This window comes from Nerophis lumbriciformis, linkage group LG35, assembly GCF_033978685.3.
Source record: "Nerophis lumbriciformis linkage group LG35, RoL_Nlum_v2.1, whole genome shotgun sequence".
NCBI lineage: Eukaryota > Metazoa > Chordata > Actinopteri > Syngnathiformes > Syngnathidae > Nerophis > Nerophis lumbriciformis.
The window spans coordinates 20,956,565-20,972,076 of record NC_084582.2 but is presented as its reverse complement, the minus strand read 5'-3'; the positions used below and the strand labels follow the sequence as shown (position 1 = coordinate 20,972,076).

General features: G+C 38.4%; 1 protein-coding gene across 2 annotated transcripts; it reads left to right on the top strand.

The window, feature by feature from the left end:
• The first annotated feature begins 508 nt into the window (after positions 1 to 508).
• On the top strand, positions 509 to 15,061 carry ciapin1 (cytokine induced apoptosis inhibitor 1). 2 transcript variants are annotated; one of them, XM_061927724.1, is made up of 9 exons: positions 509 to 595; positions 3,744 to 3,906; positions 7,002 to 7,145; positions 7,224 to 7,303; positions 9,506 to 9,674; positions 10,207 to 10,280; positions 10,493 to 10,614; positions 11,782 to 11,863; positions 14,688 to 15,061. In XM_061927724.1, exons 2-9 carry the CDS (start codon positions 3,750 to 3,752, stop codon positions 14,796 to 14,798), a joined length of 939 nt encoding a protein of 312 aa, XP_061783708.1. In that variant the 5' UTR covers positions 509 to 595; positions 3,744 to 3,749; the 3' UTR covers positions 14,799 to 15,061. The 2 variants fall into 2 exon arrangements, with proteins under 2 accessions (XP_061783708.1, XP_061783707.1); XM_061927723.1 differs by having other exon boundaries at positions 10,204 to 10,280.
• Positions 15,062 to 15,512: the final 451 nt, after the last annotated feature.

Genomic DNA, 15,512 nt, shown 5'->3' with positions numbered 1-15,512 from the left:
ATTTATGAAAATAAGGCCTCCATTTTACAAATCTTGGAGGATGATTAAGAGTACAAAAGCCCTTAAATTTATATATTTGTTAAACCATTTAAAGTGATTTAGGTAGCCCCTTTTGTATTTTGTATTTGTTCACATTTTTTGATATTATTATTTAATACTCTATCTGTATTTGCTTTTGTTTTCTTTCCTTGACATGTTTTGTTGATGTCGTGATTTGCTCAACTTGACGTGTAGATTGTTGGTTATGTTGAAAGTGCCTTGACTACGGTGTGCATTATAAATGTATGTTTGTTGTTCAATAAAAACAAAACAAAACAAAAAAAACCTAGTCAATTTGGTTTTAGTCCATCCGTCCATTTTCTGCTGATGATAAAAAACTTACACACATGGTAGATTTAAACTAAACACGACACGAGTCAATGTGTGGATATAAATCTGGATAAAAGCAACCGATCGTGTATTTTACATATTTTTTGCAAGAATTTTTGAATAAATAGAACGGAAATGGGTCTCTTATTTTTTAAACTGAAACAGGAAATACATAATATCGTATTTAGTTTTGCTTTGTACCTTCACACCGTCGTTCAAACCAAGGGTATGTTCGCTAATGCGACTGACTTTTGTATCATTGTTCAAAAGTGTCTATTTCAATTACTGTATTAGTATAAGTATAAGTATAAAATAGCCAATTTAGTATCACACATGGATATACCGGTATTTCAAATATGCGCAGTAATTTGTGTCCAGGGGTTGGCTTGCGTCACAAGTCCTCGTGTGTCGCATTAAACAAATATCCGTGTCATGATGATAGGAAAATATATATTTGTTTTTATTTAGTGTGTAACCAAAGGCAGAACAGTAGCTGATGTATAATTTAGGCAATAATAAGTCATTTATGTTGGCTGTTGTTATCAGCAGTGCTGCCGATTCAGTAAGGAATGTCACTATCTGCTCTGTCCTTCAGGTCACTAAATGACTAATTTGCCATTTTCTGTTTGTTATGATTCTTTCAGAGCCCACTTTCACAAACACTGTCTCCAATTTTGTACTAGCATTTGCTTTAAGAGTGATTAATCATGTAAAGCATTTGTTAAGTTGTTGGTTTAAAAAAAACAAAGCCTTTTTTTGTGATTACAAATGTTGCGAGCAAGGAAGCTGTAGGTTGAAGTGGAGTTCTAATTGGGGTTTTTTTGTGACACCTAATGGCCACAATAGTTCATGAAGATAAGCTCATGGTGCACTAAATTGAATTACTCGGACACGTTTGTTATTGGATACTTTATAATTAGGGCTGCATGATTTTGAGAAATAAATCTAATTGTGACGTTGCTATCCAAAATTGAGATTGCAATTCGATATGTGTTTTTATACTTTATACATAAAAATGCATACAACTGCGAACATATCGAGTGAAGGAAGACATATTACTTTTAGACTGTCATCAACATATTGTAGTCTCAAGGTGCCACACATTATAACAGGGATGTTAAACATGCAAGATGAGTGAGTGTAAAATTCAGCTGCATTTTTAACTTAAAGAAACTGTTTTTCTAAATGTGTCCACTAGATTTAGCAATAGCAATTCTGTTAGGCAAGCAAATTGTTTATACCGGGGCGAGCAAGTATACCAAGCAAGATGTACAGGGGCTGCGACTCCTCCCCCTCGACCCAAAGTAAACCAAACGGGAGTAAAACAAACAATTAGTAACACTACTTAAAATGCTGCATGAGACCCCGCACATTGATATAGTCTTCTGTGAAAATTTAAAGAAAGTGAACAGTGGAAATGACAAAATAGGTAGTTGATACATAGAATAGTTTTTATTTATGTTTTTTTAGGGTTTTTGTTCAATCCTGGAAGGGATGTGACTTAGTTTACTTGCTTTGTAGATACACTGAGATTCATTGTGTTCGTCATGGTGTTTTTGAAACCGCAACATTTTTTTCCTCAGAATGTTCAACTAACTTGAAATGTTTTGTCAAGAGGATTATATATGATATGTCCTTTTTAAAATAATGTGCTTGTTCTATTTTGGGCTGAAGTAAAACAAAGAAAACAATCTGAAGTTGTCGTAGTTCTATTTTTTAAGTTATTATGCCATGATTTAACCCGACCGGGCCACGTAAGAATAGATGGTTCTCCATGCGTAATAATTAATTAAAATATATATATTTGGCTTTATGCAAACAGACTCCGAGCTTTTGTCTTCGTCATGCTGTTAAACTAAAGAAATAACCGATAAAAACATAACTTTTTTAGAATTCTATCGGACATTGTGACTTTTGGTATTAGTGTTCCTGGAAAAAAAAGGGACCCAAACACACATACTGTACAGCCGATTTTTACAGCTAAATGTGTGTATATAATTTATTAAGCTAAAGTTAAATTTAATTTACCAATGATTGCCACTGATATTTGCCCAACATTTTTACCTTTTGTAATATGACTTGACTATAATACCAGAAAATACCAACCTTGTGTGCTTATTAGAGCAGTGTTTTTCAACCACTGTGCCGCGGCACACTAGTGTGCCGTGAGATACAATCTGGTGTGCCGTGGGAGATTATGTAATATTTTTTGCAAACCAGTAATTCTAATCTGCAAATGATGTGTTTTTTTTGAGTGTCTGTGCTGTCTAGAGTTCGGCAGAGTAACCGAGTAATACTCTTCCATATCAGTAGGTGGCGGCCGGTAGCTAATTGCTTTGTAGATGTCGGAAACAGCGGGAAGCAGTGTGCAGGTAAAAAGGCATTTAATGCTTAAACAAAAAATAAACAAAAGGTAAGTGCCCCTAAGAAAATGCATTGAAGCTTAGGGAAGGCTATGCAGAACAAAACTAAAACTGAACTGGCTACAAAGTAAACAAAAACAGAATGCTGGACGACAGCAAAGACTTACTGTGGAGCAAAGACGGCCTCCACAATGTACATCCGAACATGACATGACAATCGACAATGTCCCCACGAAGAAGGATAAAAACAAAGTAGATGCGGGAAATATCGCTCAAAGGAAGACATGAAACTGCTACAGGAAAATACCAAAAAAAGAGAAAAAGCCACCAAAATAGGAGCACAAGACAAGAAGTAAAACACTACACACAGAAAAACAGCAAAAAAGTCCAAATAAGTCAGGGCGTGATGTGACAGGTGGTGACAGTACACCTACTTTGAGACAAGAGCTATAGTGATGCATAGTTAGTTATGGTTTAAAGTCATATCCAACAATTGCGACAACGACTTTTTACTGTCAACTGAGTTTAGTTTTTAATGATTTCTGCTGGTGGTGTGACTCCGGATTTTTTCAACGCAAAAAATGTGCCTTGGCTCAAAAAAGGTTGAAAAACACTATTAGAGGACATTTAGGTGTTAATTGACTGGCCAGCTTTGCACAAGTAAACATGCTGCTGGACTGCTTTAAACAGAGATCACTTTTTTTTTACATGCAAGTACACATAATCACATACCGTTGTTATGATATCGGACTAATATCCATATTGGATTAGCACTGCCCAAGTAAAAAATTATTGATTATTAAGATATATTATTAGATAGTGCACTTTTTTATTACACTATCAGATATAAAACAAAGCTAAGATGTTGTTTTGTTTTAGATAACTTATATTTTGACCCACACTGGTCTCTTTAATGTACAAAATGTATTGAAGTGTTCCCTTGTACTTTATTTTTTGTATGCTCTCAAATAGAGAAAATATGGACACTCGTGATTTGTTCAATCTTTTTAGGATCTCATGGCAGACCTCGGTATCAAAAGTGGGGACACGGTGCTGTTAGTGTGGGATCAGCCCTCATCGCCTGCGGCTTTAAAAGACTTTGCAGAGGAAGTTGGCGCGGTGGTTGGTGCAGATGGCAGAGTGTCAGTGGAGAACATGGAGCGACTTTTGCTGTGTGAGTACAAAACAAATGTATTCATTTCAAACTTCAACCAATCCATTTCTGTTGATTGTGTGAAATTGTCTCTTCATTAAAGGTGGGGGAAATAATAAATTTTTAAATGCATCGCGAGTCGGACATGGACCATAAAATTGATTATTAAACGTCAATAATCGATTTATTTATTGTAAATCAAATAATGGGGACGTTCTAAAATTTGGCTGACTGCACCTCACCAAGAGAACCGACCAGCTTCTTTATTATAGGGCACTTATGTTCCAGTTGTGCACACATTTTCATTAATTTAATAAATGTGATGGGAATTTCTTATTAAAAATGCTCTGTTTTTAAAAGTTGCAAGTGATTAACGCTTATTTAGTGAAATGAAAATAAATATAAAACTGCATCAATATACATAAATTAAAGATGCATCAATAATCGATTTTTCGTAATCGAATCGTGAGGTGGCCAAAGATTCCCACCTCTACTCTTAATGCTGTTGGTGCACAGTAAAGCTCAGTATTAGTGATACTGCTAATGTTGGTAATGATATTACCATATTTTCTGGACCATAGGGCACACCGGATTATAAGGCGCACTGCCGATGAGCGGGTCTATTCAGGTCTTTTTTTCATACAAATGGTGCACCGGATTATAAGGCGCATTAAAGGGGCCATATTATGACCTTATCGACCACGGCATCGGCACAGACTACAATGGGGGACTTGCGCACATTTTCAGCATTTATTCAGCTCTCCAATACACATCAGCAGGTACCAAGAGGTAAGAAAAGTTGGTTTTGCATAATATTGTGACACAAAACGCCAGATAATGTCTGCTAATGGGTGCCATTTTGCGGTCCTTATACACACACCATAGTAATACTTGTATCTCTGACTACGGTATCTGTAATGGGCCGACAATCCATCAAGTGGTGTGGCTTCCAAGTCATACTAAAACATTTTGATAAGATTTTTGAGAGCCGTGTGTAATGTTCTTTTTTGTTTTTTTCAATGGAACATTTAAAGTTTTGGTGTTGTTTACTGGCGTCATATTGCAGTCTGCACGTATCTCTTATGTGTGACTGCCATCATATTGCAGTCTACACGTATCTCTTATGTGTGACTGCCATCTACTGATCACACTTATCATTACACCATGTACCAAATAAAATTGCTTCGAGGTCGGTAAGCACAACCGTATTATTACGTACATTAGGCGCACCGGGTTATAAGGCGCACTGTCGAGTTTTGAGAACCTTATAGTCCGAAAAATATGGTAAGTAAATAACGTGTAACTCGCAGTCATATACTTTTTATTTGACATTTTTCAAGATGATTGAATGATTTTGCGTTGAATTTCTTGAGCATGATTACGATAACAATAACATCATTATTGTTATTTTAACAAAAAAAGAATAATAAAACTACTACTGGCTCTCATTCAAATACTTCGAAGTTCTGTGTGAAGTTGGCCATCTACGTCATTGCAAATATTAAAATAATAGTGCCGTTTGTTTGAGCTGTGAAGTTTTTTAAAGTAATTGCAACATACATTTTCTGACCAGTGATGTCCCCCATCTTGTCCAAATCTCATCAAACTTGTCCTAAACATTTGTGCTGTCAAAAATCATTTGTGCTGTAATGGTTTAAAAATGAAAACCATATTTGTACAAATGTTTTGTTTTTTCACATTTGGAACAACCAGCTGCTACTATCATACTTGCCAACCCTCCCGGATTTTCCGGGAGACTCCCGAAATTCAACGCCTCTCCCGAAAACCTCCCGGGACAAATTTTCTCCCGAAAATCTCCCGAAATTCAGGCGGACTCAGGTCCTCCACAATATAAAAAAGCGTACCTGCCCAATCACGTTATAACTATAGAATGATGGAGGGCGAGTTCTTGGTTTCTTATGTGGGTTTATTGTTAGGCAGTTTCATTAACCTTAGTCCTCCCAGCGTGGCAACACACAACAGCAGTCACTTTTTTGTATACCGTAAAGTCGTCTGCCGTAAACAGCAATGTTGTGACACTCTTAAACAGGACAATACTGCCATCTAGTGCATTTGATGAAAGCACTTTTGTGCGTGCCACACATCAATGCATCATTAGAGAGGGTGTTCAGCATGGTTCGAAAAATAGTGACAGAGAATAGAACAAGGATGGACAATTCAACCCTTAACTCAACAATGAGTAGATGAGTGTTATGTGTGTGTATATGTGTAAATAAATGAACACTGAAATTCAAGTATTTATTATATATATATATATATATATATATATATATATATATATATATATATATATATATATATATATATATATATATATATATATATATATATATATATGGGCTTCACGGTAGCAGAGGGGTTAGTGCATCTGCCTCACAATACGAAGGTCCTGAGTAGTCTTGGGTTCAATCCCGGGCTCGGGATCTTTCTGTGTGGAGTTTGCATGTTCTCCCCGTGACTGCGTGGGTTCCCTCCGGGTACTCCGGCTTCCTCCCACTTCCAAAGACATGCACCTGGGGATAGGTTGATTGGTAACACTAAATTGGCCCTAGTGTGTGGATGTGAGTGTGAATGTTGTCTGTCTATCTGTGTTGGCCCTGCGATGAGGTGGCGACTTGTCCAGGGTGTACCCCGCCTTCCGCCCGATTGTAGCTGAGATAGGCTCCAGTGCCCCCCGCGACCCCAAAGGGAATAAGCGGTAGTAAATGGATGGATATATATATATATATATATATATATATATATATATATATATATATATATAGCTAGAATTCACTGAACGTCAAATATTTCTTATATATATATATATATATGAAATACTTGACTTGGTGAATTCTAGCTGTAAATATACTCTTCCCCTTTTAGCCACGTCCCCAACCATGCCCCCGTCACCCCAACCACGCCCACCCCTCCCCCCACCTCCCGAAATCGGAGGTCTCAAGGTTGGCAAGTATGGCTACTATAGTTGGACCAAACATTTTTTCAGCACAAACGATCGGGACAAGGTGGTGGGGCCAACTTCACACAGTTCAGAACAACTGATTATGAGATCATTTTTAATGGAAAATATTATTTAATGAATTGTCTTGTTGCAGCCGCCCACGCAGCTTCCAGCTTCGACTTTGTGCTCTCTAGTCTGCTGGCTGATGGCGCCTCTATCCACAGCTCTGAGTGTCTGGCAGAGATGGCCAGAGTGCTGAAACCTGGTGGGAAGCTAATTCTGGATGAACCCGTCACAGGTAGTAATGTTTTCTCTTCATGCACACACGTCTTTGCATATTGTGGTGCTATTTAATGTCTACGTGTGTACTTTGCAGAAGTAAATGTACACAACATGAGGAGTGAAGAGAAGCTGACGTCGGCTCTCAAGTTATCAGGCTTGATGTCGGTCGCACAGGTGAGTCACAACATGTTTGATTTACATGCTAGCGGTGCAACGCTAGGCCATAGTCATGTTCGTTACATACCTCGAGTTCTTTCAAATGCGAAACTGCTGGCAAGTAAATAAAATAAATTGAAAATAGATGATTTGTCACCATTTGATGCATGCAATCAGAATTCAGTACTAGCGAGTATCAGTTTGCGTAATATCAAATAGTACCATAATTTGATACCTTTATTGCTTGTTGCTGACTCAGCACCGACTCAAGCACTTGGCGGGCAAACAAGTGTATTCGTAGCAGACTGCCTCTACGTAATGTTGTAATTTTTCATGCCAACAAAGCAAGCATACCTGATAGAAAACACTTAAAAAGTAAGACTCCGATTTTCAAAATGTGTGAGCTTGATGCTATTTTGCATCAGATATGCCATATAGATGCTACTGATTAGCATTAGTGATTTTACAGGGTTTTTAACACCTCCAAATTTTGTAATGAAAACCACCACTAGGATGCAAATTACAATCAAATAGCGGGTGCGTAATAAGTACAATATTTCAAGTATTAACATTTTGTAGGACTCCATAAAAGACAAGACTGGCATATTCAACTTAATAGCAAAGACTACTTCCTGACTACGGCAACACACATCGAGGACAGACTGAAATGAATGCATACTTCAAACTCGTTTTCATCGTGGGCCACATCAGTTGTTGCTGCCCTCAAAGGCCGCTTGTAACTGCGAAACGTATACAACCAAAATAATGTATACTAGACTCATAATTTTATACAGTTATTATTGATTATTGTTACTAGGGATGTCCGATAATGGCTTTTTGCCAATATCCGATATTCCGATATTGTCCAACTCTTTAATTACCGATATCAACCGATACCGATATCAACCGATATATACAGTCGTGGAATTAACACATTATTATGCCTAATTTGGACAACCAGGTATGGTGAAGATAAGGTACTTTTTAAAAAAATTAATGAAATAAAATAAGATAAATACATTAAAAACATTTTCTTGAATAAAAAAGAAAGTAAAACAATATAAAAACAGTTACATTGAAACTAGTAATTAATGAAAATTAGTAAAATTAACTGTTAAAGGTTAGTACTATTAGTGGACCAGCAGCACGCACAATCATGTGTGTTTACAGATTGTATCCCTTGCAGACTGTATTGATATATATTGACATATAATGTAGGAACCAGAATATTAATAACAGAAAGAAACAACCCTTTTGTGTGAATGAGTGTAAATGGGGGAGGAAGGTTTTTTGGGTTGGTGCACTAATTGTATCTTGTGTTTTTTATGTTGATTTAATAAAAAAATGCGATGAGGTGGCGACTTGTCCAGGGTGTACCCCGCCTTCCGCCCGATTGTAGCTGAGATAGGCTCCAGCGCCCCCCACGACCCCAAAAGGGAATAAGCGGTAGAAAATGGATGGATGGAATTTAATAAAAAAACAAAACAAAAAAAACGATACCGATAATAAAAAAAACAGATACCGATAATTTCCGATATTACATTTTAACGCATTTATCGGCCGATAATATCGGCAGGCGGATATTATCGGACATCTCTAATTGTTACCATTACTTCACAAGAATCCCAAGTCAAGGTTACAAGCAGATTATTTTGAGAACGGTTATAATGATTTAAAACATTTAATAGCTTGTTGCATCAAATAATAAGGTAATATTCAGTTAAGAACTACAGTGAAAACATTTCTGTCAAAATGTAAATACATTTAGCAAGAAAGATGAAGTGTCTTATTTTTTCCGGGCTTTTGCTGGCCACATACAATTATGTAAAATTTATAAAATTTGTATTTATAATATACAGTATATTTAATAAAATTACATTAAAAGATGTGGCCCTCAGGCCTTGAGTTTGACATCTGTGGCATACTTACAAATGATACAAAGAAGTGTAAGAAAACCAATACATTTGAAAAAATATATTTTTAATATTAAACAAATTAACACTTTTTACGACATGGACACACACACACACACACACACACACAGGTATATTGAAAATTGGTTCTGTTGAGTACCGATATAGATTAGCAGGCACCGGGAAATGGTAGCGTGTGAAAGGTACTCATGCAAATTAATACTAATAATAAAAAAAAAGAATATCCTTGTGTCAGTTGTGATCATTAAATATAAAGTATTATTGAGAATAATGACTCTTCCTGCAGGTGAATAAAGCACAACTGAGTCCAGAGGCTTTGAATGCCCTTCAGACAGCTACTGGTTACCAAGGCAACACACTGTCAAAAGTACGCATATCTGCAACCAAACCAAACTTTGAGGTTGGTTCGACTACTTCAATCAAGCTGTCTTTCGGGAAAAGGACTCCTCAGCCAGGTACTGCACAGTGTATTATTGTACTGTACTCTAATGCAGTGTTTCTTAACCATAGGGCCAGGGCCCATTATTGGGCTGGGAATGCCCCCTAGAAGCCCGCCAGAAAAAATGTTTCTCAGCCGTGGTCTGTGTGGACCGCAGCGGTACACTGTACAGTTACTGTTGGTATTAAAAACAACGAAAGTGACTAATTGTAGACTGCAGACATTGAAAGAAATCAGAACATATTTTGTCATCATTTAAACAAACCACCATCCAAGGAGCCAATTTATTCATCTATGTTGGCGAGTCTTCAAAGGCTCCACACATTTTTTTGCCCTCGCTTAACACCCTTCACAATTTATGGTGGATTATTTGTCTGCTACCTCTAATATCAATTTAGCTTCATTTGAACTAACCGCGTTTGAGTAGTTGGCTGATGTACGGCTGCTTCAGGTTTAAAAAAATGACCACTACTTCCTGTTAAGATTTTTGACTTAAAGTTTTTGGGGACTTTGTTTTGTTAATAATTACAAATGTGTCCTTCCAGCAGAGAAACCACCTCTGGATCCCAACACTGTGAAAATGTGGACGCTGTCAGCCAATGACATGAATGATGGCGATGTGGTGAGTTCCCTTACTAGTTACAGTATTTTTCGGAGTATAAGTCGCACCGGAGTATAAGTCGCACCTGCCGAAAATGCATAATAAAAAAGGAAAAAAACATATATAAGTCGCACTTTTCAAACTATGAAAAAAAACTGCGATTTATAGTCCGAAAAATACGGTACTACTCGTTACTAGTAGTACGTTACGTTTCTGCTGACCTGTCCTACCAGGATCTAGTAGACTCTGATGCTCTGCTCGATGAGGAGGACTTCAAGAAGCCTGACCCGGCGTCGCTCAAAGCTCCCACCTGTGGGGAAGGAGCAGGCAAGAAGAAGAAAGCCTGCAAGAACTGGTAAAGATTACTGCGTGTTGTACAAGTGCAAATAATGTACCGTATTTTCCGGACCATAGGGCTCACCGGATTATAAGGCGCACTGCCGATGAGTGGGTCCAGTCAGGTTTTATTGAAAACACTTCCTTGTGGTCTACATAACATGTAATGGTGGTTCTTTGGTCAAAATGTTGCATGGATTATGTTTTACAGATCATCTTTAAGCCGCTTTCTGACAGTCTCCTCAGGATGCGCCGTTTAATATATAAGCGTCTTCTCCCCGTCATCTTTGTTGTAGCGGTGTAGCGTGCAAGGACGGGAGTGGAACAAGTGTCAAAAGATGGAGCTGACTGTTTTAATGACATTCAGACTTTACTTAAATCAAAAACGGAGCAGCATCTCCTTATCCGTGGCTCCCGTGAAAAAACGTCCGACCGGAACTCTCTAAAACTGTAACTAAAGTTCCGTGGGTGAATAATGTAAAAGTCCTTTCATAGCGAGATATAAGTTAGAACTTTACACTACTTTATATTTGAAATGGGAACAGCGGAAGATGAATGTCCCATAACAAGAAGATAGTGAAATTGAATAAGCTTATCGACTACGGTATCGGCATGGACTACAGTCGCGAACGTGCGCAGTTGTTTTAGGACTTATGCAGATCTCAAATACAGATCAGCAGGTACCTAGGTAAGAAAAGTTGGTTTTGCATAATATTGCGGAACAAAACGCCAGATAATGTCTGCTAACGAGTGCCATTTTGCGGTCCTTATACACACACCATAGTAATACTTGTATCTCTGTTGCTGTAATAGGCCGACAATCCATCAAGCGGTGCGGCTTCAAAGTCGTACTAAAACATTTTGACAGATTTTTGAGCGCCGTGTGTAATGTTCTTTATTTTCAATGGAACATTTAAAGTTTTGGTGTTGTTTACTAGCGTCATATTGCAGTCTACACGTATCTCTTATGTGTGACTACCATCTACTGGCCACACTTATCATTACACCATTCACCAAATAAAATTGCTTCGATGTCAGTAAGCACAACCAGAATTATTCTGTACATTAGGCGCACCGGGTTATAAGGCGCACTGTCGATTTTTGAGAAAATTAAAGGATTTTGAGTGCGCTTTATAGTCCGAAAAATACGTTACTCCAGAGTGACCTGCAATGTTTGTTTACGCAGTACTTGTGGTCTCGCTGAGGAACTGGATCAAGAGAATAAAGGACAACCGAAAACAAATCTACCAAAGTCTGCCTGTGGAAGTGTGAGTACATTCCCATTGGTTATCATTTGGATTAGGCAGCGATACTGCTGCTGAGTACTGGATCGGACCATCCTAAGAATTCTACTATTGACTTAGTTGATACGACACAAACAAAAGTTTGACAGGATTTGTGTAGCTTCTGGGCTGACATCTTTTCACCTGTCATTTTTGCACACTATGTACAAAACCCAAAACCAGTGAAGTTGGCACGTTGGGTCAGTAAATAAAAACAGAATATAATGATTTGCAAATCCTTTTCAACATATATTCAATTGAATAGACTACAAAGACAAGATATTTAACGTTCGTACTGAGAAACTAAATTTATTTTTTTGCAAATAATTATTAACTTAGAATTTAATGGCAGGAACACATTGCAAAAAAGTTGTCACAGGGGCATTTTTACCACTGTGTTACATGGCCGTTCCTTTTAACAACACTCAGTAAACGTTTGGGAACTGAGGAGACCAATTTTTGAAGATTTTCAGGTGGAATTTTCCCATTCTTGCTTGATGTACAGCTTAAGTTGTTCAACAGTCCGGGGTCTCCGTTGTGGTATTTTAGGCTTCATAATGCGCCACACATTTTCAATGGGAGACAGGTCTGGGCTACAAGCAGGCCAGTCTAGTACTCGCACTCTTTACTATGAAGCCACGCTGTTGTAACACGTGGCTTGCCATTGTCTTGCTGAAATAAGCAGGGGCGTCCGATAACATTGCTTGGATGGCAACATATGTTGCTCCAAAACCTGTATGTACCTTTCAGCATTAATGGTGCCTTCACAGATGTGTAAGTTACCCATGCCTTGGGCACTAAGACACCCCCATACCATCACAGATGCTGGCTTTTGAACTTTGCCCCTATAACAGTCCGGATGGTTCTTTTCCTTTTTGTTCCGGAGGACACGATGTCCACAGTTTCCAAAAACATTTTGAAATGTGGACTCGTCAGACCACAGCATATTTTTACACTTTGCATCAATCCATCTTAGATGAGTTCGGGCCCAGCGAAGCCGGCGGCGTTTCTGGGTGTTGTTGAGTGACTTTGGCTTTGCATTGTAGAGTCTTAACTTGCACTTACAGATGGAGCGACAAACTGTAGTTACTGACAGTGGTTTTTTGAAGTGTTCCTGAGCCCATGTGGTGATATCCTTTACACACTTATGTCGCTTTTTGATGCAGTACCGCCTGAGGGATCGAAGGTCTGTAATATCGTCGCTTACGTGCAGTGATTTCTCCAGATTCTCTGAACCTTTTGATGATATTACAGACCGTAGATGGTGAAATCCCTACATTCATTGCAATAGCTGGTTGACAAATGTTGTTCTTAAACTGTTTGACAATTTTCTCACGCATTTGTTCAAAGTGGTGACCCTCGCCCCATCCTCCCTATGTCTAGCATAAAAAGATTACAGTTGGTACAAAATGCGGCTGCTAGACTTTTGACAAGAACAAGAAAGTTTGATCATATTACGCCTATACTGGCTCACCTGCACTGGCTTCCTGTGCACTTAAGATGTGACTTTAAGGTTTTACTACTTACGTATAAAATACTACACGGTCTAGCTCCGTCCTATCTTGCCGATTGTATTGTACCATATGTCCCGGCAAGAAATCTGCGTTCAAAGAACTCCGGCTTATTAGTGATTCCCAGAGCCCAAAAAAAGTCTGCGGGCTGTAGAGCGTTTTCTATTCGGGCTCCAGTACTATGGAATGCCCTCCCGGTAACAGTTAGAGATGCTACCTCAGTAGAAACATTTAAGTCCCATCTCAAAACTCATTTGTATACTCTAGCCTTTGAATAGCCCCCCTTTTTTAGACCAGTTGATCTGCCGTTTCTTTTCTTTTCTCCTCTGCTCCCCCCTATCCCTTGTGGAAGGGGAGACACACAGATCCGGTGGCCATGGATGGGGTGCTGGCTGTCCGGGGTCGGGACCCGGGGTGGACCGCTTGCCTGTATATCGGTTGGGAACATCTCTGCGCTGCTGACCCGTCTCCGCTCGGGATGGTTTCCTGCTGACCCCACTGTGGACTGGACTCTTACTGTTATGCTGGATCCACTATGGACTGTACTCTCACAATATTATGTTAGACCCACTCGACATCCATTGCATTCGGTCTCCCTAGAGGGGGGGGGTTACCCACATATGCGGTCCTCTCCAAGGTTTCTCATAGTCATTCACATCGACGTCCCACTGGGGTGAGTTTTTCCTTGCCCTTATGTGGGCTCTGTACCGAGGATGTCGTTGTGGCTTGTGCAGCCCTTTGAGACACTTGTGATTTAGGGCTATATAAATAAACATTGATTGATTGATTGTTTGTGAATGACTGAGCATTTCATTGAAGCTACTTTTATACCCAATCATGGCACCCACCTGTTCCCAATTAGCCTGTTCACCTGTGGGATGTTCCAAATAAGTGTTTGATGAGCATTCCTCAACTTTCTCAGTCTTTTTTGCCACTTGTGCCAGCTTTTTCTTAAACATGTTGCAGGCATCAAATTCCAAATAAGCTAATATTTTCAAAGAATGTAGTTTCTCAGTTTGAACGTTAAATATCTTGTCTTTGCAGTCTATTCAATTGAATATAAGTTGAAAAGGATTTGCAAATCATTGTATTCTGTTTTTATTTACGATTTACACAACGTGCCAACTTCACTGGTTTTGGGGTTTGTAAAAGCAGTAAACTCCGAAGAGCCACTGTGACTAAACTGTGTGTGAATTGTTTTGTTTGTAAAAAAAATTCAAATGAAAAGATTTGTCGGGAAAAAAAAGCATAAGTCTGATGTTTGTATGTAACATAGGTCTGATGTTTATGTGTAACAGTGTTACCTCGGCGACGCATTCCGGTGTGCCAGTTGTCCTTACATTGGCATGCCAGCGTTTAAACCAGGAGAGAAGATCGTGTTGGAGAAGTTCACGTTGACGGACGCTTGAAGCTTCAATTCCTGACACACACGCTCCTCAACTTGAAAGATCCTTCAGCCAACGTTCCATTGAGATGTTTTCCGTCTTTCTTTGGTTGCTAGTGGTAAAAGTGTTGTACAAAGCATATTTCAACTTCTGTTAATTTCCATCTGTTTATAACAACTTTACTTGCTATAAACATTAAGTAGGGCTATAATTGAATTTCTGTCCGCATGGAAGGAATCATTGCTACCAACTTCTTAACCTATTAAAGCACAGGTGTCATCAATGAAGTACTTTATCTTTCTTTGTTTTTCTATTTCGACAAAAAAAAGACATGTACTGCATGTAGTTATAGATCTTTTAGACTTTATCTATCTAATAATGCAACAGATATATTATCATACATTCGAAACAGTTTTGGGGTTAAAAACATACATAAATATCGACTTAGCCTTATGATTTCAAAGCCAGTTATCCATCAAATTGAACACGGTAAACATGACAATACATTATTATTATTTTTTTTTAAACAGCTCAGTCTTCAGAATCCTACCGTAAGAAGAAAACTGTGGTACCATTTTTACATTTACAGTAATCCTGTGAAAACAGCAACCATATTTTTTATGCAAAAAAATGGCAGCTCAATCACCAGAATTTTACAGTAAAATAGATTGTGACCATTATACTGTAAATTTTATGGTAAAATTGTGCCATTTTTTTTTACCGCAAAATCCAGGTTTT

Bases quoted from the DNA above. Each gene is read 5' to 3' on its own strand.
- ciapin1 (XM_061927723.1), top strand. From the start codon at position 3,750: ATGGCAGACCTCGGTATCAAAAGTGGGGACACGGTGCTGTTAGTGTGG. The intron at 7,304-9,505 runs GTGAGTCACAAC...CTCTTCCTGCAG, and splicing joins GCTTGATGTCGGTCGCACAG to GTGAATAAAGCACAACTGAG. The intron at 10,281-10,492 runs GTGAGTTCCCTT...CTGTCCTACCAG, and splicing joins ACATGAATGATGGCGATGTG to GATCTAGTAGACTCTGATGC.